Source organism: Balaenoptera borealis (assembly GCF_965194805.1).
Source record: "Balaenoptera borealis genome assembly, chromosome: 13".
Lineage (NCBI taxonomy): Eukaryota > Metazoa > Chordata > Mammalia > Artiodactyla > Balaenopteridae > Balaenoptera > Balaenoptera borealis.
Window position 1 is genome coordinate 5,452,468 of NC_138870.1, and position 27,098 is coordinate 5,479,565.

Sequence of the window (27,098 nt, forward strand, 5' to 3'; positions counted from 1 at the left end):
TTATATATTCACCTTGTTTCCTTACTAAATCCACTTAATATTTCTGGTAGTTTTTTGGTAGAATCTTCAGGATTTTCCATATACAAATCATGTTGTCTATGAATAAGAACAATTTTACTTCTCTCTTTCCAATCTGTATGCTTTTTATTTCTTTTTAGTGCTTTATTGCACTGACTAGGACCTCTGATACAATGTTAAGTAGGAGTGATCGAGTGCATATTACTGCCTTGTTGCCTTGTTCCCAATTCTAGAGGGAAAGTGTTCAACCTTTTTACCACTGAGTAAGATGTTTATTGTAGGCTTTTGGTTGATGTCCTTTTTCAGGTTAAGGAAGTTCTTTCTATTTCTAGTGGCTAAAAGGTTTGTTTTTCTTTGTTGTTGTTGTTTTTAAGGTTTTTTTTTTTTTGATGTGGACCATTTTTAAAGTCTTTATTGAATTTGTTACAATATTGTTTCTGGGTTTTTATATGTTTTGGATTTTTTGGCCCCGAGGCATGTGGGATCTTAACTCCCATACCAGGGATCGAACCTGGACCCCCTGCATTGGAAGGCAAAGTCTTGAACACTGGACTGACAGAAAAGTCCCTTCTTTGTTTTGTTTTAATAATGGATGGGTGTTGAATTTTGTCAAATAGCTTTTCTGCATCTATTAAGAATCTCCTTTGGTTAGCCCCATAGAGTGAGTTGCATTGACTGATGTTTGAATATTAAGCCAACCCAGCCCCCTGGGGTTTTACCCTATCTACCCACGTGTAGTTTGGTATTTACCAACAAACTCAAGGGGACCCCCTGCAGATTTCTGGTGTATTTCATTGTGTTGCTCCTTCCTCTTCAGTACTTTGTCTCATAACTTGCAGCCACCTCAGCCTCACCAGACTCCAGCCCCTGTCTCTTCAGCTCACTAAGATTTCCAGACTCTGCTTGGGTCTCCTCTCCTTGCATAGCTTCTGGAAAGTACCTCCAGGTACTTTCCAGAAAAAAGTCAGCCTATCACAGAGCTATCTCATTTGTTTCTCTTTTATAAGAGATCTCACTTCTGCCCTGCCTCTTGCCCTGTGCTGACTTAATGCAGTTTATCCAGTTTTCTAGTTGTTCATGGTGGGAGAAAAGTCTAGTACCCGTTATCCTGCTGTGCCTGAATATTGAAGTTGGCTGTAAGGATTCTTGATCGTAGGTATCACACTCCTTTTCTCTGATTCTCAATTATCTAGGGACTGCTTTGTCCTTGTTGAATGTTTCTTAAAGATCCATCTAATGGAGTAGTTCCTGACCTTCCTGGTCATTTTCTCTTGACATTTCACCAAGTTTAACTCTATGGCAGGTACTGATCAGTACTCAATTTGTCTTTTATCCTCACAGCAGACAATGATATAGATATTACATTTTACAAATAAGGAGGTGAAGATGTAAAATAATGGAATGACTTGTCCAATATCAGAGTGATTGAATTAGAACTCATCTGTGATTTAAAAACCTAGGCTTTTAACTGTTCCAGTGGAAGCTCCCTTTGAGATTTTGATAAAAATCACTCACAGACTGGATGCTCAGAAACAAGATTATTGACATATACCAAAATGTGTAAACAATTTTAGAGGTTCATAGGCCCCTAGAGCCCATCTACAGATAAGCCCGATCACAAATCCCAACAAGAGGACCCCTGGCTAATGTGGACATCCACACCACTCAGTGTCATCTTAAACCCTTGGTGAACTTCTGAAGTTTCCTTCCTGCCTCCTAGTGGTTCTATACTACCTTTTAATGATTATACCTCATACCTTATGAGACCCCCATTCATTCCCCTTCTTGTAACACTGCCCTCAGCAGGATCTAAGGTGAGTTCACATGGGTATTTTCCTGCCTGGTACGACCAGTGCTTTTCTTGCCATGCCTTGTCTAACCACTACATAACACTTAAGAAACCAATGATAAGAAGGAAGCTATGTTTATACTAGTTTCACATTTCCCATAAACAATCATCAGAACTAATTCTATCATGACTCACTTCCAAGTTTATCTTAAACAATCAGGCCCTGATCACTGAAATGCATGTTCTCTCACCAAAATTGAGCCCATGATATTGCCAGGCAATCCTGCTACATTCTTTAATCCTTTCACCTTCCTGTTCTACTGGGTGGTTATTTCACATTTTTTCCTTCTACTTCCAAGAACACCTTCCTACCTTCGCTTCCAGCTGATGACTTTGCTTCCCTTTTTACAGTGAAAATTGCTTCTGATTGCATAAATGAATGTCCACAAACTCCCAGAGTCACATCTACTGAACGACTTGTATCTGAACTCTGCTCTCACTCCCCTTTCTATGGATTTACTGTCCTTTTCCAAGGCCAATCTCTTCCTTTGGATCTCAGATCCCAATTTCCTTTTGCCTTCTCAAGAACATTGCTCCAATGTTTCTCTTTCTACTGCATCAACAATTTTTCCCTTTCTAATGAATCATTCCCATCAGCATACAAACATATCTTAATAGCTCTCATCTTAAAAAAAAAAAGTCTTGTCATCCTTCCTTGAAGGAAGCTTCAGCTATTCCTCCATTTTCCCCCCATTGACTCCAAAACTTCAAGAGTTGATTTTACCCACTGTCATCAATTTGTCTCTCTCAATCTCTTTTAAACTCAAGTTTTTCTAAACCCGGTAGTTAATTCTAATTTCCTCATTCTACTCAATTAGCAGCGTTCAAAAAAAAAAAAAAAAAAAAAAAAACTCTCTCTCCTTCGCAAAGCACTGTACTCATCTGTTTTCATGGACCCCTCACTCTCCTGGTTTGCTTACCTTGCCAGTCACTCTTTCTCTGTCTCTCTCGCTGGCACTTCCTTCTTTTATTGACCTCTAAGAATTAGAATATCCTGAGTTGCGGTCTCTGAACTGTTTCTTCTCTTTCTGCCTTCACGTCCAAGTGCCCTAGCCCAGAGCTCTGGCTTTAATTACCATCTACCCCAGTGGTTCCCAGTGGGGGTGATTTTGCTTCCCAAGAGACATTTGGCAATGTCTGGAGACATTTTTGCTTGTCATAACTGGGGGCAGGTGCTACTGGCAGCTGGCTGGTAGAAGGCAGAGATGCTGCTGAACCTCCCAAAATGCACAGAACAACAAAACAAAAACGCCCTCCGCAACTACAAAGCATCCAGACCAAGTGCCGAGGCTGAGAAACCCAGATCCACCCAGACCTCTTCTCTGAACCCTAGACTCGACTATATGCTCAATTTCCTATTCATCGTCTGCATTGGATGTTTAACAGATAACTCAAACTTAACATGTCTCAAACTGAAGTCTGGACCCCCTCTGCCTAGAAAAGAGAACCTGACATAGGACTTGGGCTTTAGTGGGAGACGTGATCCTTGGGCAGTGAGAGTAAGGGAAAGGAAGGATAAGGTGCAAATGCAATGTAGCGGGTTACCAAGCTGGCCACTGCTTCATGAGCCACAAAGAGATGCAGCCCTGTCACCAGACCATATGGTCACTTGTCCTTGAAAAGAATCAAGTGAGAGGGAATTTGCCTCCAGACTCCATCTTATCCCATCTCTCCTACTGGGCAACTCCCACAGGTCCATTGAGTTAATGCCTCCCTGTGGCTGTGTTGGTTACCTGGACCTTTTTGCCACCTTGAGGACTCCAGATTCCACACATTGCGGTGTGGTCCACCTCATTAGGCAGGATTCTGCTGCCTGCACAGAATTGGTTGATCCAGCAGCAGTTGAGGCAGGGCAAGTGGCCAAAGGGCAAGAAGAATGGCAGGGCAGGGAGACTCTGAGGAAAGGCCCCCATGGCCCAACGCAGTAATAACTAAGACATGCCAGGTCTCAGACTTCGCATAGCTCACATTCTGGTGGGACAGGTGTTGTTCCGTTCACTCCTCCAGGAAATGACATCACCATCCACCTGGTTACTAAAGCTACAGACCTAGGAGATGTTCTTCAAATGTTTCTTTCCTCCACATCCCAAATCCTGCCATCTCTGTTTTCCAAACGTAATCCTATTCCTACCACTATCTTCCTTGTTTAAGCCATCTTTGTTTGTACTGCTTGATAAACTCCAACCTCGTGCCTTGTTTCTAGGAGCCAGAATAACCTTTAAAAATGGCAAATCAGGGGACTCCCTGGCGGTCCAGTGGTTAGGACTCTGTCCTTTCACTACACAAGGCCAGGTTCAATCCCTGGTCAGGGAACTAAGATCCCACAATCCACGTGGTGTGGCCAAAAAGAAAAAAAAAAGGTAAATCATATTATGTTACTGTACGGATCCAAGTCCTCCAATATCTTCCCATTGCAGTCAGAATAAAATGAAATATTCTTAAAGTAGCTTAAGAGGCCCTGCATGAGCTGGCCTCTGCCTACTTTTCTGACCTAGTTTTTCCAACACTCTTCCTTGGTCACTTCTTTCTAGCTTCTTTTGTTTCCCAAATATGCTGAGCTTGTCCTTGTCTTAGAACCTTTGCATTTGCTCTCATATCCGTCCTTCTGATCTTCCTGTTCCTTGACCTCTCTCTTCTTGAAGTTCTTTGTTCAAATGCTACCTTTGCAGAGAGACCTTTCCTATCCATGCAAACCTGTATTTGTCAGTCTCTATCCCCTTAAAAAAATTTTTTTTTACCTAAATTATAATGTATGGTTTATTTTTTTTAAAATTTATTTTATTGAAGTATAGTTGCTTTACAATGTTGTGTTAGTTTCTGGTGTACAGCAAAGTGATTCAGTTACATACACACACATATATAATATATATGATGTATGTATATTGTTTTTAATATTCTTTTCCATTATGGTTTATTACAGGATACTGAATATAGTTCCCTGTGCTACACAGTAGGACCTTGTTGTTTATCCATTCTGCATATAATAGTTTACATCTGCTAATCCCAAACTCCCAATCCATCCCTCCCCCATACCCCCTTCCCCTTGGCAACCACAAGTCTGTTCTCTATGTCTGTGAGTCTGTTTCTGTTTCGTAGATAAGTTCTTTTGTGTAATACTTTAGATTCCACCTACAAGTGATATCATATGATATTTGTCCTCTTTCTGACTTACTTCACTTAGCGTGGTCATCTCTAGGTCCATCCATGTTGCTGCAAATGGCATGATTTCATTTCTCTTTTATGGCTGAGTCGTATTCCATTGCATACATCCAGACAAAACTTCATTCGAAAAGACACACGCACCCTATGTTCATAGCAGCACTATTCACAATAGCCAAGACATGGAAATAACCTAAGTGTCCATCGACAGATGAATGGATAAAGAAGATGTGGTACATATATACAATGGTTTATTTGTTAATTGTCTGTCTCTCCCACAAGAATGTGAGCTCCAAGGGGTCTGGGACCTCATGTCTTAGTTATTACTATGTCTCCAGTGCTAGAATTTGGCTGACACATAGCTGGAGCTAAGCAAATTGTTGAATAAATAAATACCTTCAGACCCTTACCAATGGCGGGCTTGCATCAAGAATGATGAGTTCCTAGCTCAGCAAATTTCTTCCAATTCCATGGAGGTCCAGTCCGGCTCTAAAGACATCTTCCAGGGATGTTGAAAACCTCCTGATCTTATTGTGCGCCCTAATAACCCCCTGGGTTTAGGAACCTGGGATCTCATCCAGTCTGTAAATCTCTTCTAGTAAGGCAACCTCCCAGTGCTGAATCAGGGCAAGTGCATCCACATGAGGTTGGGGAGATGACAGTCTCAGAAACCTTTAAAAGAAGGAGGGGGGCTACAGGCAGAGGGAGGTACAGGAGTGGAGTAGGAAGCCCCGTATTGCTAGGACAGGGTCTGAAAATGTTTATCACATCTAGTAGTAGGGTGTTCTCAGGGCTGCAGCAGCAGCAAAAAAAAACAAGGGACTTGACAGTATTGCAATGCAGAGCTTCGTGGTTTTTTGTTTTTTGGTTTTTTTCTTTTTCTTTCCAATAAGGCAGTAGGGTGGAAAGGAAAGGAACCGCGGAGTCAGTGGGGTACAGGAATATGTGTTTGGAAGGTGGGGAAAGGGCAGCGCTTAATATGGGAAGGAGGAGTTTAAGAGAACTCATTGTTTGTAAAAGAAAAGCTGGGCTATGGCTCCGGAGGGGTGGAGGGAACAAATACCTCTTTTTTCTGAAAGGAATGCTGGAGTCGCTATCTGGAGGAGGGACTTAACCAGTTCGGTGCAGGGCCCGCCGAGGCCCTTGCTTCTCACTAGCCGCAACAGAGTGGGGAGCATGCAATCTTTCGCTTTGATTAAAGAGGTGGGTGGTGTCGGCGGGAGGCTTCGCCGTTGCGGTGGTGCGAAGGGGTGGTCCCAAGGCAGCCGGGGAGCCAATGGGCGGCGACTCCGGGCTCCTGCAGCCTCCTTGGAGACTCGGCCGCAGTTGAAGTACCGGAGCTGCTGGCTGCCTTCTCTCGCGCTGCAGGCGCCAAGGCGCAGCGCCTCTAGGGGCGCAGCTGGAGCCGCACTCCGAGGGCACCCCGCACGCCCCCGGCTCCTGCCGCCCTGCGCCTCCGTGCGGACCCTGTCCCCGAGAAGTTGCCAGCCTTGCAAGGGGCCTTGGGAAGGCCCTAGGCCGGAAAAAGAGGCTTCGGGAAGAGGGACGTGGGTGGGAGGTGGGCAGGCGACTTGCTTCTCAGATTCGTTCCAATTAGCACCAAGTTGGCAGACAAGCGCATAAACCCACGAAGCCTTTGGTTTCCCACAAGTCACATTCTCAGTATTTCAAAATAGTCCGATCGCAAGAAAACTTCAACTCCCGTCGTAGGTCAAAGAGGGACACACTCTTAGCACCGCTGCCTCGCAGTAGCGCGACGGAGAACAAACCCGGGTGATCCCCAACCGCAGAGCCCGACCCGAAGTCCGCATCTCTCCGAGGCCGGCGAGGACAAGCTGGGTCCGCCCTGCAGAGGCCCCCTGCGGGAGCGGCCGGACAGCGCGCAGAGAAGCGGATTATTGTGGGACTGCCGAACGCCAGCCCATCAGAGTCGTTGTGCCAGGAACACCACCGCCTGCATTGCGTCGGACCTGACCGTTTCCGATGTGAAATTCCCGGAAAGGTCGCGGCCGAGGACCGTGCGTGTGCGGGGCTGTGGACCATAGGGAAGGAGAACTGGCGGTCGGCTTTTCTGGCAGGAGAAGGAAAAAGCTGTGTTGGCAAGGGTGGGAACCGAGTGGCAGCCCCCCTCTGCCAAGCCACCCCCTCCTATTTTCCATCTACCTCCTCGCCCCCGCCCTCCCCCGCCCTCCCCAACCCACGCCCGGGTGGGCCAATCGCTGCTCCACATTCCGGGCGCTTTCTCAGGTTTCTGCTGATCTTGCAGCGCCCAGAAATGGACCGAGCGGACCCGGGCCGCACGCACCCTGCCCCACTAGGAGCTCCGAACGGCTCCCGGCGCGCCGCGTAGCCTCGCCGAGGTCCGCGCGCGGTGCGGGAAGCGGAGGGGACCTGCGAGCCACGTAGATCCAGGCCCTTGCTCGCTCGCCTCCTTCGGGATCGAATCAAGGGCTCCCACGGTGTTGGGAGGGGGCGAGAGCGCTCCGCATCGTCATTTGCTTCAGAGCTCGGGAGAGGGTGGCATTTTGCTTTTCCGCCCCCCGCAGCCTCCGGAATTCCCCGCACCCGAGAGAGCGAGAGAGCGCGGCGTCTCCAGGTGGCCGGCCACGGGCGAGAATGGGGGTCGGGGATGGACATTTCCGCCGTAGCTGCCCAGTAAGGCGACTGGTCAACTGAAGGAGAGCAGGACGAGGTGCGAGGGCGGCGCGTTGGCCCCGGCGCCCCTCGGATGCCGTGGCGGCCGCGGCTGGCGCCCGGGTACCGCAAAGGCGACCTGCCGCATCCCCGCTCGGGCTCTCCGCCGACTCAGCACCGCCCCTGCGCCAAGCCGGCCGGCCAGGTAGGGGGTTCCCCAGTCCGGGGCTGCAGAAGTGGGGCTTGGGGCGACGGGTGAGGGGAGCCGGGGGCGCGGGGCTGCTGCCTGGACCTGGAGCTCCGCCAGCGTCCCTGGGCGCTTTTCCGATCTCTAGTTTAACGAAGTTGTAAACAGATCGGCTGTTGGGCATTGGGGAAAGTGGGATGGAGGAGCCCCAAACTTGGATTTCGGGTGTCTGCGTGTGTCTGTCTGCGTGTCTGTGATAACCCTAGCAAAAGTCTCGTGCTTTCTAAAAAAGCTAGAGGTCTGTGCTCTTCCGTGTCTGTGGGTCCGTCCCATGTGAACGCTTCTGATCTTCTGCCCCCGTATCACTTTCTATTTCTCTGCAGCGTCCATCGATTGCCCCGGTGGGAGCTTAGAAGGCGGCAGGCGAAGAGGGCTAAGGAGGGGGGAGGGCCGAGGAGAAGCAGAGGGGGTGGCAGGCGAGGGCATCTGCTGAGCTGGCTCTGCCCCGGGTCCTAGGAGGGCTCGCGGAGGGGAAGGGAGGCCAGGGCGACCCCGAAGCGGTGGCCCGGTCCGCTAGAACGGCGCTGCGTTAAGGCACCTCGGAGCAGGAAGAAACACCAACCCTCCTCCCATCGCCACCCCCAATCCCCCTCCCCCCACTCCCCACCCCGCCCCGGCGAAAAGCTGCACCCGGGGCGGCAGGCGAGGGGGACTCCAAACTGAGAAACAGGCGGGGTGCAGGAGACGGTCTCCGAGTGGCAGATCCCTCCACCTGCTGGCTCGGAAGCCCCGCCCCCTTAGCGCGGGGGAGCCGCGCACGCAGGTGGGGGGGGCGCGCGGGTCCCCCCCCACCCCGCCTCCCTCGCCCCTCCCCGCCCCGGGCCCGCCCCCGGTCTCCCGCCGCCGCGCCCTGCCTCCACCATGACGGTGATGTCGGGAGAGAACGTGGACGAGGCTTCGGCCGCGCCGGGCCACCCCCAGGACGGCAGCTACCCGCGGCCGGCCGAGCCCGACGACCACGAGTGCTGCGAGCGCGTGGTCATCAACATCTCCGGGCTGCGCTTCGAGACGCAGCTCAAGACGCTGGCGCAGTTCCCCAACACGCTCCTGGGCAACCCTAAGAAACGCATGCGCTACTTCGACCCGCTGAGGAACGAGTACTTCTTCGACCGCAACCGGCCCAGCTTCGACGCCATCCTCTACTACTACCAGTCGGGGGGCCGGCTGCGGAGGCCGGTCAACGTGCCGCTGGACATGTTCTCCGAAGAGATCAAGTTTTACGAGCTGGGCGAGGAGGCCATGGAGAAGTTCCGGGAGGACGAGGGCTTCATCAAGGAGGAGGAGCGCCCCCTGCCCGAGAAGGAGTTCCAGCGCCAGGTGTGGTTGCTCTTCGAGTACCCCGAGAGCTCGGGGCCCGCCCGGGTCATCGCCATCGTCTCCGTCATGGTCATCCTCATCTCCATCGTCATCTTTTGCCTGGAGACGCTGCCCGAGTTGAAGGATGACAAGGACTTCACGGGCACCGTCCACCGCCTCGACAACACCACGGTGGTCTACAGCGTCAACGTCTTCACGGACCCCTTCTTCATCGTGGAAACCCTGTGCATCATCTGGTTCTCCTTCGAGCTGGTGGTGCGCTTCTTCGCCTGCCCCAGCAAGGCGGACTTCTTCAGAAACATCATGAACTTCATCGACATCGTGGCCATCATCCCCTACTTCATCACCCTGGGCACCGAGATAGCTGAGCAGGAGGGGAACCAGAAAGGCGAGCAGGCCACCTCGCTGGCCATCCTCAGGGTCATCCGGTTGGTAAGGGTTTTTAGAATCTTCAAACTCTCCCGCCACTCTAAGGGCCTCCAGATCCTGGGCCAGACCCTCAAAGCCAGTATGAGAGAGCTGGGGCTGCTCATCTTTTTCCTGTTTATCGGGGTCATACTGTTCTCTAGCGCAGTGTACTTTGCCGAGGCGGAAGAAGCTGAGTCGCACTTTTCCAGTATCCCCGATGCTTTCTGGTGGGCGGTGGTGTCCATGACCACCGTAGGATATGGTGACATGTACCCTGTGACAATTGGAGGCAAGATCGTGGGCTCCTTGTGTGCCATCGCCGGTGTGCTGACAATTGCCCTGCCCGTACCTGTCATCGTGTCCAATTTCAACTATTTCTACCACCGAGAAACTGAGGGGGAAGAGCAGGCTCAGTGGCTCCACGTTAGTGCCCCTAACTTAGCCTCTGACAGTGACCTCAGTCGGCGCGGCTCCTCCACTCTCAGCAAATCTGAGTACATGGAGATCGAAGAGGATATGAATAATAGCATAGCCCACTTTAGACAGGCCAATGTCAGAACTGGCAATTGCACCGCAGCTAACCAAAACTGCGTTAATAAGAGCAAGCTACTGACTGACGTTTAAACAGCCAAGCAAAGCAACTAAAAAGCCCCCCACTTAGCAGCTTGAAAGACTTAAAAGACCAAACCAAACCAAACCCCCAGTGGCCCAGGTCACTCCTTGTAGATACTCTACTAAATAGTCTTTGAATGCTCTATTGAACTGTCGATGCATTGTTGCATTGCCAGTGCTGGGGGGTGGCAAACCCGAAGCTTTCAAGAGCCATGAAAAAGAGAAACTATTTTCATTTTATTAAAAAATGGGAAAAGAAAGTGTATTTTCTAAAACCGGTTTAAAATCACTCAGTCCATGAACTTGTCTAGGTAAAATGAGGTTCATATGCTTCCCCGTTTTTAATCCTCGGTGGCTTCTTTAAATTTTTTTTCTTTCTTTCTTTTAGCTAAGAATCAGATGATCGCTTAGAAATATAAAATTAAAATTTGCATGGGACTCCAATATGAAATCTTGGCAAACTGCACAGCACATTTTAAGATGGGGCATCAGATGTATTATGTGCAACATGATACACCAGCCGAAACGGGCAACGAACAGATGTTTTTATTTTGATCAACCGAACTGCATATTCCAAGGTGAAAAAAAAATTACTTAAGACTGGTTCACCAAGCACCTTAGAAATCTGATACTGGTCCTGGCCTGTAGGGATTTTTCCCTCTGCCCCATTTCCTTCTGATTCAAACTCTTCTCTAAGAAAAAATGATAACTGAATGCAATTCATTGATCCATCTGCAGTGCTGCTAAGATTTCTCAACTGCAGATGCGCCCAATGGGTCTTTTCTCACCAGTCCTGCACCCTGAACCCCGGCCTCCAGAACTGGATGTAAAACCTTAGCCTCCTTATTGCAACAGAGCACAAATGAAACTAAGTGTAAGCATGTTTGAATCTGATCATAATTTCTTTTACAATCGCATGCCGAGAACGTTAACTCAGACAATAGAGGATAAGCTTACTTTGGAATCGATTCTTCTAAAAATAGATCCGTCTTCATTTGCATTCACCAAAAGTGCACTCCTTCATTTATTAACTATTTTTATTAGTAAATAAAGTACTGTATTTAAGTACCTATGTTAGTCAGCTGGGAGCAGTAACTTTTTGGAGCTCAAAGCATGTTCTCTTATTCAGCATTATGGCCGATTTGATTAAGGTGTACCTTGAATTAATTAGTGCATGATTAATTTATTGTAAAAACATTAAAAAAATAATAAAAATTATAAGTTTGTGGGATGAAGGGCCCAAAGGAAACAATGGGGGGGTGGGGTGGGGGGCACTCAGTCAATTTTCCTGCCTTTGCTCAGGGAAATGTCAGGTTTCTGTGCAGATGTAGGCAGAGAGAGAACCAACATGCCCATCCCTTAAAGGGAAGCTCTGTGGAAAACTTAAGTTATCAAGGTATATATAGCAACACCTAAGAACAAGTATTCTTTCTAGCTGAAGAGAAACTCAAGCAAAACAAACAAACAAACAAACAAAGGTGCAATACTGCATGTTTTTTGGTGCATTCTTAAGATGTAAATGAAAACGTTTCTCCATCGTATGCGCCCAAAGCAGAGCTGATTTCTTTTTGCAGTCATGATTTGAAGTCTGCAGAGGCTTCGGCCCTCCCCCTGAGGCTCCCTGAAGAAACGCAACCAATTGATTTAATAGTTGCTTAGTGCCTTTATCCTGTACCCACAGCGAACTGCAGAAAGTGCCTCCATTAACACAGCTGAGAAGTTATGTAACACAAGGGAGGAAGGCTGGGGCACAGATATCTCGCTTTCCCTTTTTCCACCCTCGCTCTCTCACTTCGCACTGCGGGGACACCGCGCCATCCTGCGCCCCAGACAGGAGAGACCCGGGAGGGGTCTCTCTGGCCATCCGCTGGACTCGGCCCCTTTGACAGCCAGACGTGGGATGGAAACGGGGGCCCGAGACCCATCTTTGAACTTGACACGAACCTCGAACTTGTTTTTTCCTCTTCTCTACCAGAAGCCAATATAAAACTCTTGGGGAATTTGTTTCCCATCAGGGGTCACTCTGGACAAGCAAGGCTTCCTCGGGTCCAGCCTCGCGGTCCTGGCGTATTTCCATCCTCCTCCTCTGCCTGCAGAAGCATGTTGCCACTCTGACAGTCTGATCTTTGCAGGCATCGTTGTGGATGTGGGAACAGTCAGTTCAGAGTAAGCTCTCCTAGGCCTTCCCTCCTGGCCCACCCCCCCTTCAGCTAGTTCCTAGGATGCTCCTGTGAGATTCCCATCCTGGCAGTCACCTCGCGGGCTGAACATCTAACTTCTGTCGCCCCTGGCACCCAGTCCAGAGAATGGCGGGGACCCTGTGCTTACCAGAAAGAGAGCCGCATCTCCTGGGCCTCTGGAGGCCAGCAGCCGTCCACCGACGGGGAGGCACTCATAGCTCTTTGAAGGACCCAAGGTGGGGATCCTCAATTCTGCACTTAGCATGTGGCTGCCTGCCGCTCAACGCCTTTCATTCCTGCGCTGCTGCTTCTGGAAATCTTCCCTGGGACTCCGCCCCACCTCCCATCCTAGGCTAGAAAGAGCAGCGAGGCAGTAAACCAAGAAACTAGAGTTACACCCAGGCTGGCTGACACCTTTGAAAGAAAGAACGTGGAAGTTGTATTTTCCTGCGCGGCTTCTGTGAATCTGTAAGACAGACGTGACACACACCAAGGAAGACAGGGGCCAAGGGCCGTACGGTGTCCGCACAGGGCTTTCAGTCCTCCCTGTGATGTTTCCTTGAACCTTGACTCATCCTGGCTTTTCCTCTCCTACCTGCTTCTTAGTCTCCAGTTGGGAAAGAAAACGCCAACCTCGCCCACATCTCTGGGGATTATCTTGATCTTTTATTTAGCCTTTGAGGTCTAGGACACCCCGAACTTGAAACGCCACACTCTGTCAACAGCAATAATCTGCTCGGTACTGTGGGATGGATGGGTCAGAGGATGAGAAAACAGGACCAGAACTGAAAAGACTCACTTTGGCTACCGGGTTCACCTGTCACAGCCATACGTGGCACCGGGTGGAAACTTGTGCACGTGCTGTTACAGGGAACGGTGCTGCATGCGGGGAACCTGTCTGCCTGGGACGGGAGGAGCTTCTCTTATGGATTTGGGTGGTCTGGGGAAAATGGAGGTCACTTACTCATCTGTAGCTCATCAAAACCCAGTGAGTTAGAGGGGAGGACGGGAATTATCTGTGTAGCATAGGCATGCAGAGTTTACCAAAGCTCTTTCCCCTGGCACAGGACTGAGCTGAAATGTTTTTGTGGACCTGAAGGTGCACTTAACAAAACTACCTATTACGGAAGAATGACTATCTTTTTGGTTGATTTCCTTGTATTTATTTTATCAGGCTTTTTACCTTCCCGTCCCCTTCCTAGGTCTTGAGCTTTCACGGCTCTTGTCTTGAATACTGATTTTCTCCGGAAGGAGAAGACTTCTGACGTGCTGATAGCCATAGCTCAGCTCTTCTGGTGAATTGAGGCCCTAGTTCCATAGGGTGGCAGTGGAGGGGCTGGGTCACCCCGGGGCTGTTAGCCATCCCAGAATCTCTGAAGTGGTGAACTCAGCTCGAGTGATCTGAATTAGAGAGACCAAAGACATTCATTTCCTCTGTCCTCAGATTCAAAGAAGACAGATCGTAGCCAAGAAAGCCGTTTGTTTTTGCATCTCCTCTTCCGCATCTGTGCCCGGTCCTCTCTCACTACCCCCTTGAGAACTGAGTTCTAATGATCAGTTAAAACGGTTCATCGGGAGCGTGCTAGCGAGTTAGCCTAGCAAAACCAAATAAACCGATAGCAGAGTCTTCTGGAATACGGCTAATGCACAACAGTCATTTCTCTAAAATGAAATTGTGCGGTTGGCTCAGATTCCCCTCTGGAGGCTGGACTCACTTGAGAATAAAGAAAAAATACATGCAAATGGTGAGTGAGGAATAGATTTCTTGAAGTAGAAATTTGGTTCAGTCCATCAAGGGTCTTCTTCATGTTGTGCATAGTTACAGATTTTTCAAAGGAGTTAACCTCTGAAGAGCCAGTAGGAATAGATTCCTAACCCTCCCATTTAATATAGGAGGCCTCAAAACACATGCTTTTTAAAAATCGAGTTCCTTGTTTGGTAGATGAGGTTGAACAAAATGAGAAAGAGAAGAATCCCCAACTTTTTCCCCAGGAACGGCTCACTCCTGGCAGTGGGGAGAAGTGGTGAGGGATAACCATCCGGAGTACAAACTTGTTAGGACATCAACTGCTAAATAGCCATTTTATCTTCCTGCTTTTTTCAAGAAAGGACGAAGTCTTTTGATGTTTATGTTCATTTTCAGAAGACACACACAAATTTTTAAACCCGACACAACCCAAGTTAATCACCATCTCAGGAGGTGGCCTCTGGTCCACCGTGTGGTGTATTAGTGCTCGTATTTATACATGGAATTTCAGGGTATACACGACCATGTCCAGCATGACTCAGGTAAACCTTAGAAGAATGTACGTTACTTATCATTTATTGTAAAGACACGAACAGCAGCTGAGTTGTTAACAACTGTTCCATTACCTTGGGTCACCGTGCGAACTCATTCAGGGTATAGATGTAAAGTTTGGAAGTCAGGGCATCAAATGCCAGTCTCTTTGCTTAGGCATAATGACCCTGGGCTTTCTTGGGAAGCTCAGGCCTATGTGAAGGGGAGGACTTGCTGCCCTCAAGACTCTTAGCTTTAAGGAGATTTGCCCGAGTTGCAGTGATTTTCATTTAGGGACTGAGTAGGAGTTAATTTTTTATGACATGAGACTTCAAGGAGGAGAGAAAGGTTTTGTTCCACAATCAGAGAAGGAGAAATAGTGTAAGGAAAGAAAGGAAAATGAAACACCAAATCCCTTGTGAGGTATTCCTGTTCAAAGCTGTCTCCTTTCCAACACTTACAGACATATCTTTCTTCTCTTTCCTGCACTGTTTAGGAACCATTTTTTCAGTAGCTGTAGGTAGAAAGCATGGGCTCTATATGACATACCTCTAATCTTACAGATAAAGTCTTACCAAGGTTAAAAATCCCAATGGAATAGTCTTAATTTGAAGTGCACCATCAGGACAACAAACCATTTAAGCTGAAAAAGCACTATTTCATTTCTTGAGTTTGCCAGTTGCTGACACCTTGAGTTAAGGACGTGTCTCATTTTCACCTACTGTGCATTTCCCCTGCCCTAACCGTTTCATAGGTCGGGTAGAGGACATTGAATGTTACGAATTGAGAACCTAATTGAAGCGCATAGTTTCCATCTATGCAATTTTACTTGCTTCTGTCACTTTATGATCTGTTCATATTTGGCATCGATTAAAGATAATTTTTAAGGATCTTATCAAGGAATGTCTTGACTGGTTCTTTGTTTCTTGTGTAACTGGTCTTTCGGGAGCCCTTTCTTGTGAGGGTCTCTTTAAATAACACGGTGAATCCAAGATACAATTGAAGCAACCTCATTTTCTTTGAAACTCATGGACTGTTTCTTCTGTACAAGGAAATACACTGAGGTTGAATTGTGACAATAAATTCTCCGTTGGGGCAGGTAGGATCCCAAGGAGAGGCTGTTGGAATTTGGCCTGTGCAAACAGTGGGGATCAAGCTTTGAAAAGAAAAAAAAGAAATGAGGCCCAAGGGACTAAAGCGATTGATTATATTTGCTTAAATTGTTTTTGATGTGAAACTGTATTCTTCATCCACAGCCCAAGCTTTTCAGGAAGGATAGTGGTGTGTGTGTGTGTGTGTGTGTGTGTGTAATGGTGCCGTGGTCTGACATCCAATACCTTGATGGTTACACTGTGGTGTTAGTGATTTTGATGTGGAAAAACAAAGTGATTCCTAGATGTTCTTTACGTATACTTTTCTCCGTTAACATATCTTTCCTGTTTTTTTAAATTACTCACTGGTACATTTTCTTTTGATTCTTCTTGAGATTTAGGGGTTTTCTTTTCTTCCTTGTGAATATCACATTTTATACTAGCTCTTTGCTGTCACAGGAAACAGGGTTCCATGCTTTATGACAGGTGTCTGTTATATGCCAAATGCCTTGGGTGGCTGGTACATCGTCTTAGAATTGTGTAGCATTGTGATAGTTTCAAATTGTAAGATTCGGAGATGAATTTTGCTGTAGAAGTGGCTACTGAAAGTAGACCATGGGGCTGGGCAGGTTGCCCATCATTTTTCTGTTGTGGTTGGAGAACAGGCAAGGCTGAACTCTGACAGAGAAGGGTAAGAAAGAGCTAGAACTACATCAATCATAGTGCGTAAACTAGCATTCACAGCCCTGAGTGTGTTTCTCGGAGTTCAGCCTTGGAACGGTCTTCTTGAAATAGAGGCAGACAGATCCATGTAGCTGCAGGGGGAGGGCTGTCACTGGAATTTATTGTTTACAGAGCTTCAAAATGAAGTCAGGTCAGTTTTAAGGGAGGCCAACCAGAGGAGTCAAGAGCAAAGGGCTGATGCGACGTGAGCCCAGACACGCTGGGGAGGGAAGCTGGCTGATGCTTCCTGCCTTCCGTCTAGACTTGTAGAGCTCCTCCAGGCCTGAGTGTTGGGGGAAGGCGAGCCCCGAGGCTGGACGGAGTGTGTCCCATTGTGAAGTCCTATGCAGATAAGACAGCGTGGTCATGACACAGGACTGGAAAGCAGTCCTTTGAACCAGCTTAATAAAGGATAATTGGGAGAAAAACCCAGATAACTGAAAAATTGTATTTAATTAATTGAATCCAATATGCCATTGATTTTTAAGACGGTTGGCATATTTGAAAGAAAGAGAGAACATTGACAATATGACCTGCCATTGCATTGATTCATCTCAATTGTATTTATTTATTTATTTTTAATAAATTTATTTATTTTATTTATTTATTTTTGGCTGCGTTGGGTCTTCGCTGCTGCGCGCGGGCTTTCTCTAGTTGCGGTGAGTGGGGGCTGCTCTTCCTTGTGGTGCGCGGGCTTTTCATTGCGGTGGCTTCTGTTGTTGCGGAGCACAGGCGCTAGGTGCGTGAGCTTCAGTAGTTGTGGTGCACGGCCTCAGTAGTTGTGGCTCGCAGGCTCAGTAGTTGTGGCACGCAGGCTCTAGAGCGCAGGCTCAGTAGTTGTGGTGCATGGGTTTAGTTGCTCCGTGGCATGTGGGATCTTCCCAGACCAGGGCTCGAACCCGTGTCGCCTGCGTTGGCAGGTGGATTCTTAACCACTGCGCCACCAGGGAAGTCCCCATCCCAATTTTAGAGATGAAAAAAATGTACACAAAACAAAAGGAGTCAATATCAAATCACCATGTTATACACTTGAAACTAATATAGTATTGTAAGTCAACTGTTTTTCAATCAATTTGAAAAAAGAAAGGAATCTTCGAATTGATGAAGTATAAGAATTCTAATATATGTCCTTCCCTTGTTTCCTGGTGTGATAATAGGCTTGGATTCTAAACCCATTAAATATGGGAGTTTCCTGAACCCTGGCTAGGACCTTTAGGGCTTCTTTGAATTATCTTTTTATGTGTTTTTGCTCAGTTCTGCCCTTACCTTAGGCTTTGCGCTGATACATCGCTGCGTTCCCTGTCCTCATGCTGTTTGGCGTCCAGACACCATTTACCCAGCGAGGGCCTTCTATCTCATTATGTCTGGAGGGAGGTTTGCTCTTGCTCCACCTTCCCTTACCCCTTAATAGTGGTCCTTCTATCATGAGCCCTGCAGAACCTTCAGCAGCCCTTGGCATCCATCAAGTTAAAGGCAATCTGACACTCTCATTCCCAGTAAGCAGCTCCTAGCAATCTCTTCTATATTAACCACACTGCTTTACTCTACTTAGTGAATTAGGTAGGGCTGATATTGCTATGCGTGTTTTACAGGGAAGGGACCTGCCCATGGTCTCTGGGTGGAGGGAACTGGCCTAGGTTTATTCATGATGCCCTGGCCAGTGTCTGACGCGTGGTAGGGAATCTGAATGGTTATTCGCTGGGGGAAAGCTGGAATGTGGAATGTCACATGGTAAGGAAAGACCAGTGAACTGTGCATAGGGCCACAGGCTCTTTGAGTCTTTAAATTGCTTGTATCTAAAATGGAAATATAATACCACATAGGATTGCATGGATTAAATGAGATAATAGGTTAACACGTTTGGTAAATTTGAACGTGTTCTATAAATGTGAGAAATTAATAGATATGTTATTAAATATAATGATGAGAGGAGAAACAGGGGGAGGAAATGTGTTTTAAAGGAAGACTCCAGGGAATCAGATGCTCAACTCAAAAATGAACTGTACAGTGGTGGAATTTGAAGACTTGGAAAGAGATGCTTTTGGTAGGAATCTTCAGTACATCCTGTGTGCAACACCAGGCAGGCAGCAGCCTCATGGAATGCTAAGCCCCTATTTCTAGTTTTGTTTCCCTCTTGCCTGCAACTTAATACTATTTTGCCTCTTCAGACTCTAAATATCAAGAGTAAACTGCCTTGCAATAAGCTGAGGGACCAGAAGTCATCTTTAATAATTTACATCTCTCCTCTTTGCCTCATTTCCCCCTTGTGAAAAATATTGTGCCATTTGATATTTTTTTCTTTCCACCTGTGGATATTGAGAAATAAAGCAAGATGTTGTTTGCAAAGTTTTCTCATATGCTTGTCTGAGACACATCATATAAATATAAAACCTATTCTTAGCTTCCCTTGCTATAAATAAAATAACCCTCACGAGCATATATGAGTCTATACAGCCTTTTCTGGACTAGCACCTACTACAAAGATGCTTATGAAAATTTATAAGTTATAGTATCTCTACAGTGGTCCAGCCCTTCCTTCATAAAACTGATTGCATAAAGGAACTGTGATTTAAATAGCAGTAAGACTTTATCTGGTTTTCTTAAGAAATTTCATAGTAATTAGGTAAGGAGTTGAGTATCTTTGGTTCATGGAACATTTTTCTAGGGAGTGACATTAAGGGGTTGGATTGAGTTCTCTAACCTCTTATGGTTTTTTAAAAATATATTTGACGTGGCCTGTTCACGTTTGCCTATTTGCTGTAACAGCATGTTCTTGTTTGAAGTGCTGAGCATTAAATGCATTTTAGGAACATTGCTAGAGAAACTACTTCCAGTTGAAATGTATTTTTTTCAGAATTGAAATCAGAGGATGATGAGTGAGTAGGTGCTTAAGCTTAGGATAATTTAAGTTTTGAGCACAGGGCCAAATCCAACTTCTATTAAAAATACCTATTCTTCAACTCTTTAGTTAAGGGTGTTTCGAAATCTAAGATACTTTAATTATCTCTACAGTGATTTTTTTTTTTTTTTTGCATTCCGTACAATATCATTATTTCACTGCCTCAGAAAAGGAGTAATTTTGTTTTAAGTGAATTTCCAAGAGAATCTCTCTGGGACTAAGATCGACCCTACTAAGTAATCTTCATTAACAAGCAAAACATTGTTTTTATCTTAGAGAACTTTGTATGTTCTCTAAGTCCTAGAAGAGGGGACACCCAACTCATTTTTTGAAAGATCACAGGAGATTGGCTTATTGTTAAAAGACGTTTCTAGGTAAGATGGAAGGGCTTTCTTTTAAGTTCCTGGAGGATGAAGATTACATTTGTTGATATTTTTAAAATAATGCTTATCTTTAATGGATAAAGATGAGTACTCTAAACAACACTTAATCACAATGTTGGAAATTCAAAAAACTGAATAATGTAACTTTGTAACATACCTGATGATTAGGGTGTGGGAAGAAAAATGTTTGTCAACTGCAAGAATTTGGTGCATCAGAGCAGTGTTTCAAGGCAGTGATGCCATTGGATGGGCAAAAGGAGGTTATTTAGCATGAAGAAGTCAACTACTTGACTTTAATATCATTCTCAAGGGTTTGCAGTGAGGAGTATGATGGGCAAAATGAGAACAATGTCGTTTCAGTTTCCTGAAGGCGGGAAGTTTGGCTTAGGGTAAGTTTCAGGTCTGTAGTTTTAAGATGGATGATCAGCAGATGGGCTGACATTGAGGAGATCAGAGACCTTGGCTCATCTATTATAGAATAAGCAGTGTCTTAGTCCCTCATTAATTACCTGTGGTTATTATGGTGACTGAAATAATGGCGCATCAGTTAATGCAATGGACTATAATGCTGTTTAAAAAAAGCCATATAAATCATCTCATAGGTCAACTTAATGAGCTCAGCATTCAGCCAAGTTGTGAAGGAAATGGTATTGGACTCTGCACTAAATTATCCAGGAAGTTTGCTGGTGTTCGGTAAGGTAGACTCTTTGTTATCACAGTTTATTTAGACAGAGTCTTACGAAGAGGATGAGGAATTCATTAGATGACTTTAGGGTAGGATCTTGAGAATTCTCAGAACTCTATAGTTAAACAACAACATTTCTGTAGGTCCCAAACCTACATACCGAACTAAAGGGAAAATGATTCAAGATGATTTTGATTTTGATTTTTTTAAAGATTTATTTATCATTTTATTTATTTTATTTTATTTGTTTTTGGCTGCGTCGGGTCTTAGTTGCGGCACACAGGATCTTTTGTTGTGGCGTGCGGGCTTCTCTCTAGTTGTGGCGTGTAGGTTCCAGAGCACGTGGGCTCTGTAGTTTGCAGCATGCAGGCTCTCTAGTTGAGGCATGTGAGCTCAGTAGTTGTGGCGCATGGGCTTAGTTGACCCACAGCATGTGGAATCTTAGTTCCCTGACCAGAGATCGAACCTGCATCCCCTTCATTGTAAGGCAGATTCTTTACCACTGGACCACCAGGGAAGTCCCTCAAGATGATTTTTAAAAGACAAAGTCTTGTAAAGTGAATAACAGTAACCACGTTCCATTTAAATGTGTTTCCTTTACACCCGATGATTTTATATTAGGTGTAATTTCCACCATTCACATATATTATACAATTACTCTGTGAATGGAAATTCTGAACTTCTCAGCCTGTTACAGAAATTCCTGAACTCCCCAGCTGGGCTGACATTTAACCCTCATTGTGTTGGATTCAGTTCCCCAGTTCAGTAAACGTAGTAGTGAGATTCTCAACAAAAACTGTTTGTTTTTGGTGTTCTCTCCTTCGGGGACAAATCTCTACTGTGGTTTCCTTTGGAATGGATTGTAACTTTAGTCAAAATAGTTAACTGAGTTCCCTCCCAAGACCTGAAGCCTGGGCACTTCCAGAAAATACATTTTGTTTTCATCTGTTCTGCTTGAGACTGGATTAGTACATTATCCATGTATATCTCTGTTTCCTGCAATGGTCAGATGTCAGCATTTAATTTTGCTGGAAAATTGTTGTTCTTAGACTGTCTGGGGTTTGATATGATGGAGCGTCATCTTTTGGATTGATGGTTGTAGAAGTTCGAATATTTCTTGAGAGCCTTAAAAGTTGTTTTACTGGCCCTTCAGTGTATGCACTCTTCAAGAATTAAAAGTGGGAAAGGGAACTGGGCACTTAACCTGAAGATGGAGAAATAGCACTCTATAAAAATAAGTGCTGCCGGAAAGACCTATGGAATTGGGAATCATATGCCAGATATATTTTATCCCTTGCTTATACTATTGAAAACCTGTATATGATTTATTTGGGGGCCCTGCTATCTGTATCTCCAGGAAAATGCCTATCCCCGACCCCAGCTCATGCATACGTGCATGCACACACCTGTACACATGCAATCATACACACACATACACACGCCTCTGCACTCTGACCTCTACTCATTTACCTGTTCATTTGTGAACCTGCAGGTCACCTGTGCTATAGAGCAGGTATGTGTTAGCCCAAATGGGGTAGCACTTTCAATTGATTCTAAACATTTGTCATCACTCCCTTTTAATTAAACAAAAAAAAATCATAAAGATACCATGATAAGGTTTTCCATTTTGCAGTTAAAGAACTGCCATTTAAATGAAAGGGAAAAAAATGAAAAAACCAAACAGCAGGAGTTGAGGGTCCCAGGATATTTTCCTTTGGGCTCTGGGTGCTTATTACCCCAGGGAGAGTGGTGAGGGTGGCTCTGATGCTCTCCTGCCTGGGTTTATACTCCATCACTCCTGGCACAACTCAGGCGCTCATGGATAGACAGTGGCCTGGGGTGGATCTCTGGTAGGGCTAGAGGTGTGGTCATCTCCTAACACTGGTCTCTTCCTGCCTGGGCCATTTCCTGCTACGTTGTTAAGTTCAAAGGGTGTGTATTTTCTGTCTTATGGCCTGCTAAGGAAGTGACATTCCTAAGTGGACACTAGGCTGAAAGCTTTAGGTTATGGCCTTGGATTTGCAGAATTTGGGTTTGTGGGCCCATGTGTGTGTCTTTACTACTCTAAGTCTTTATGTGTGGGTTTAAATACAGGTGACAAGAGTATCTGTCTCAGTGATGCTATTTAGCTGACTGGAAAATGCCAAAATATTTTGATACTTCTTGCAGAAGGGTGTTTTACCCCCACCAAGACTTGCAACACTCCTCAAATTTGGAAGGTGGAAGACTTGTCATAAATGAATGAAAATGTAAGTGATATAATAATACACGAAAGGTATGCAGTGTCAGTATTATTTCAACTCAAGCCTTAGTAAGCTTGGACCCTCTAGCTTTATTTAAACTCTAAATGTTCACTTTTGTTTGTTCCATGTACAAAAGCCACATAATTTCATGGTGTCTTAGTTAAAGGGGACCTGTAGTAAGTGTTCTTTTGTATGCTTTACAGTTTATAAGGAATTTTCACATACATTATTTTATTTGACTCTTATGAAAGCTTCTTGTGGTGGCAGGTAAGATGTAGATATTTCTTTCCAGTTGCAGGTTGAATCCGCTGGGGAACAAAGTCTGGGTTGAAGATGATGTGCAGGCAGGTTGTTGGGGAGTGCGGTCACTCTTATACCTGAAGAGAGAAGAGAACAGGGATGAACCGGGAGAAGTTGGGCTACAGCACAGTCACTACAGAAGCCCACCCATCCTGCAGGGAGCTCTGATGGTCCTTCAGAGTTGTCCTGGCTTGGAGCCTGGGAGCCAGGCCTTTAGATGTTCTCATTGACCCATCTTTGGATGAGGTTGCCCTGGGAAGGACCGTCACCTTGGCTGAGGTGACTCTCTTCATCAGAGGGGCAATTCCCGAAGAGGGATGATGGCTGAACGTTCTCCCAGCAGCTGGGGAAATGAGTTCTCCAGGCACGAAGGAGGCTTGGGTGATGCGTCAGAGCCCCCAGTACGAGAGGTGGGGGTCATACGCTCCTCTGTGGCCAGAGGGAGGGCACCCAGAGGGAGAAAGATGAACAGTAAAGCAGAGGAACATTCAGAAGGAGGATCATCAGTTTCAAAGGATCAAGAGTTGACGGTAGTTGAGAGATTGACTAGTTAAATGGACAGAGTGCTCTGAGGCCCCTGGAGATGCTCCTTTCTAATGCATGCTAGAAGGCATCTTCCAGACTGGCCTGAGCTCTCCTGTATGGATTGGGTTCAATTATTAATCAGGAGGGATGGGGGATGTTGGCTAATGCTGCCTAATGGCACAGGCTGGGTAATTGCGCTCCTTTGTGTGTTCAGAGCACAGGTTCAGGTGGTATCGACACGGTCTGCTCCTTGCTTTGTCTGCACACCTCGGTGGTGTGATGCTTTGAGGTCCCAGCGAAATGCACGAAACCACTTGTGCAACTTAATGCATCTGAGTAACATTAGGGCTTCCTCTTAATGTGCCACACGGATGATAAAGATGTGCCTGGAAGGGAGCTGGTGGGAAGGGGGCTTTTAAAAGGAAACTCTCAGACCTTGTGGCACTATCACCGTGCCCCTAAGTGGTTTTGTGGCCGATTTAGAACTACTCGGCATGGGGTTTATACACCTGCATCCTCGTTAAGAGAGGCAGCTTGGCTTTTGGTCCAGAAATGACAGGATTATTTAGATTTTTCATCTGAAAACAGATCTCAGGGGAACTAATTGTTTGGGCAGCTTTGCACTTGGATCTGAAAAAAACCCTCTAGGCCATGTGATTAATGGTAATTCTTATGATTCCGTGTCTCAAACCTGCTAGCAGGAAATTTGCATTTGCTAAAAAGTCCAGCTTGTTGCATAAGAAACAGATCTGGTCTGAAGTAGATTTGAAACTCTTGGGAGAACAAACATGATTTTCCAAACTTCTGTCATTCTGTCATATGGAATCACAGTTGCATTGGAAATCTAGGTTTTATATTTTGAATCCCAAACCTTAACATTGTAATACTTGAAGTTTAGAATAAAATGCCAAGTTCTTTTGGCGTAGATAGTAAATCATATAACCCTATGGATCCCCGCAGTTTATGAACTAACCATTTAAGGAATAAAATTGGATTAGCCATGGGTAAGGCAAGTCAGTTTCAGAGGTGTCAAAGGCCTATGATATTTAGATTTTTCCAGAATTGCTGGGGCCATGCTGTTGCCTGAAGCCTGCAGGTCTCTGAACAAAGGGAATGGGAAGATACAGAGGTTTGTTATCTCAAAGCTTTGGCTCTCCCACTGCCATGCTGGAAGTATTGTCTATGTGTGTCTGGGTGTCCCTTTGCAGTGTCTTGGTTTTTTAACTTACTTTTCATTCTTACTTTTTTAATTAAAAATTTCTAGCCACCAGTAAAAAAAATAGCTAAGTATGACCCTATTTCAGATCAGACTCTTCTAGAAAAGTGGCCTATTGGGAAAAGCTGAGTTGGAACAGAAAAGTCAATTTCTTTCTGGCACTAGAAACATCATAGCTGTCATCTGATTCTTCTAGAAATATGAGCAAGTCTCCCCAAATGGATTCCCTTCTCTCAAGGACACCAAATCTAAAGGGCTGTAAACAATGAGGTCATTAACATCTCAGTGTCCTCTGGTGAAGGAAAGAGTTATTTCTTTGGACTGAACTCAATAGACATAAGGAACTTAGGGATAGATTAGATTTTGCAAATAAAAATATTTGCTCCTACCTAAGACTCTACTCATCCACTCTCAGAAAGTTATTTGTGGGGATGTGAGTCTCTGAGTTACCTGCCCTCTTGCTGAATTCCCTTGTGACTAATGCCGTATACATGTAAGTGGTCTTGAGAGGCACAGACGATGATCATTTTCCTTTACACAAAGTGTAAAGATCCCTGTAGGGAGCAAACCTTACCCTGACTTCATCATTACCAAGTCCTGCTCATCCAAGATGACTATTTTGTCAGCACAGCTTCTATTTAGACAGAATGTCTACGTATCCACAGTCAAGGATGGAATAATAGGGGGACTCATATACATGGTTGCTTATATATTTTATTTGTCTCAGGTCACACAAAAACTGGAATCTTGAACACTAACTACCAAGGGAGATCCCAAATGTGACAGAGGATCTAGGTTTGCATCAGCTGGAGTTGTTACATTTTGCTGGGATTTTGAGTGCAATAGTGTGAGACATGGGAATCCATATTGACCAAGGCAGTTTGATGAGCATAAGCTCCAGTCCAGAGCTGTAATAGACAAAAAATCTAGACAACATCTGAGATCTGGAATATTCTAGTTACTATGGAATGAAAGTTTCTTGGGTGCCAGCTACTCATGAGAGAAGAGACGGGAGTTGGTTCTGACTGTAGGATTTTCTCTCCGGGTCTCTGCAGCCACAGGACAGTGGCAGCCCCCTGGGCTTCCTGGTTGCATCTTGGGCAATGTCTCTTATCTCAGAGGAGACATCACAGAGGTTCTGGCACAGTCAGAAAGATAGATTTTGTTTTGTTTTGTTTGGGTTTGGGTTTTTTACTCAGAAGCCAGATCTGGACTCAGAAACCATTTACTGTGTTGCTGAGTTAGTGTACCCTGTTGCTTTCATAGCTGGCCTTTTTTTGGTGAAATATTAAGAGGCAAGTCTTCATTTCCATTATAGATGGAGATCTTTAGGTCAAGAGAAGCCTAAATTGTTATGTGAACCTTGCCTATAAGCTGATGGTAACAAGATCGGGTACTAATAATGCCTTGGATACATGTCATGGGATCATAGAATCTCAAAGTTGACCTGAACCTTTAAAGTCATCTATTTCTTTCACCTACTTTGTGTTTGATTCACCTCCACAGCTTCCCTGCCTGGCCCCATCTTTTCTGTGTTGTGGTCCTCGAAGAGCTTGATGGTTATCAGTTTGCAAATTCAGTTCTTTACCATTATATCAATGTATCATGAGCTTGATTCTACTGAAGGAGAGGGCAGAGCAATGGAAGGTGTCCAACTGCTCAAGGTCAGAGAGGAGGGTGGTAGAAGAAACAGAAGTCAGGAATCCTGATTCTCTACCTAGGATTTAGTCATGTGGGCTCATACTGCTATAAAGATAAGTGATCTGATACACGCTTAGAAAAATGGTGTAAATAGAAATTAATGTATTTTATCCATGTGCCCATCTCAAGTCATCCTACTGGGACACAGTGATTGTTTAGAGTGATGTTAAGAACATTTGGTTAAGACAAACCCAAAAGGCATTTTTTTAAAGACGGAGACGTTTGTGATTTACAAAAATTCATTTTAAAAACAGGTTTGTTGAGGTCTTCCTGGTACAAGATGTACATGATTATATATTTTACCAGTGCTGTGTATTGTAATATTAAAGATTCAAAATGATTTTTTAGCGTATCATACATTATCTTAGCCCAAGCACTTTGGCAGAAAGGAAATAAAATCAGGCTTTGGCTGAATAAGGATTTTAGCAAACATACAAGACTGGTCCACTTTCTCAGATGTTTGGCATCATTATTCTCTAATTTAAAAATATTAATGCTCCCCTGGTCTGTAAAGCAAATTCCTTAGTACAGTAACAAAGGACCTTAAAATCCAAGCCAGTGAAACTCCCATGAAAGGAATGAACTTCCTCTCTTTTCTCCAAAGCAGCTGGCGCTCAGGAAATTTTCTTT

At 45.4% G+C, this 27,098-nt stretch overlaps 1 protein-coding gene across 1 annotated transcript; it reads left to right on the forward strand.

Annotated features, from left to right (window-relative positions):
• Positions 1–8,762: 8,762 nt before the first annotated feature.
• Positions 8,763–15,601, forward strand: KCNA1 (potassium voltage-gated channel subfamily A member 1). Its single transcript, XM_082349818.1, has 2 exons — positions 8,763–10,822; positions 11,926–15,601. The coding sequence occupies exon 1, from the start codon at positions 8,769–8,771 to the stop codon at positions 10,254–10,256; it is 1,488 nt and encodes a 495-aa protein (XP_082205944.1). The 5' UTR covers positions 8,763–8,768; the 3' UTR covers positions 10,257–10,822; positions 11,926–15,601.
• The last annotated feature ends 11,497 nt before the right edge of the window (positions 15,602–27,098 follow it).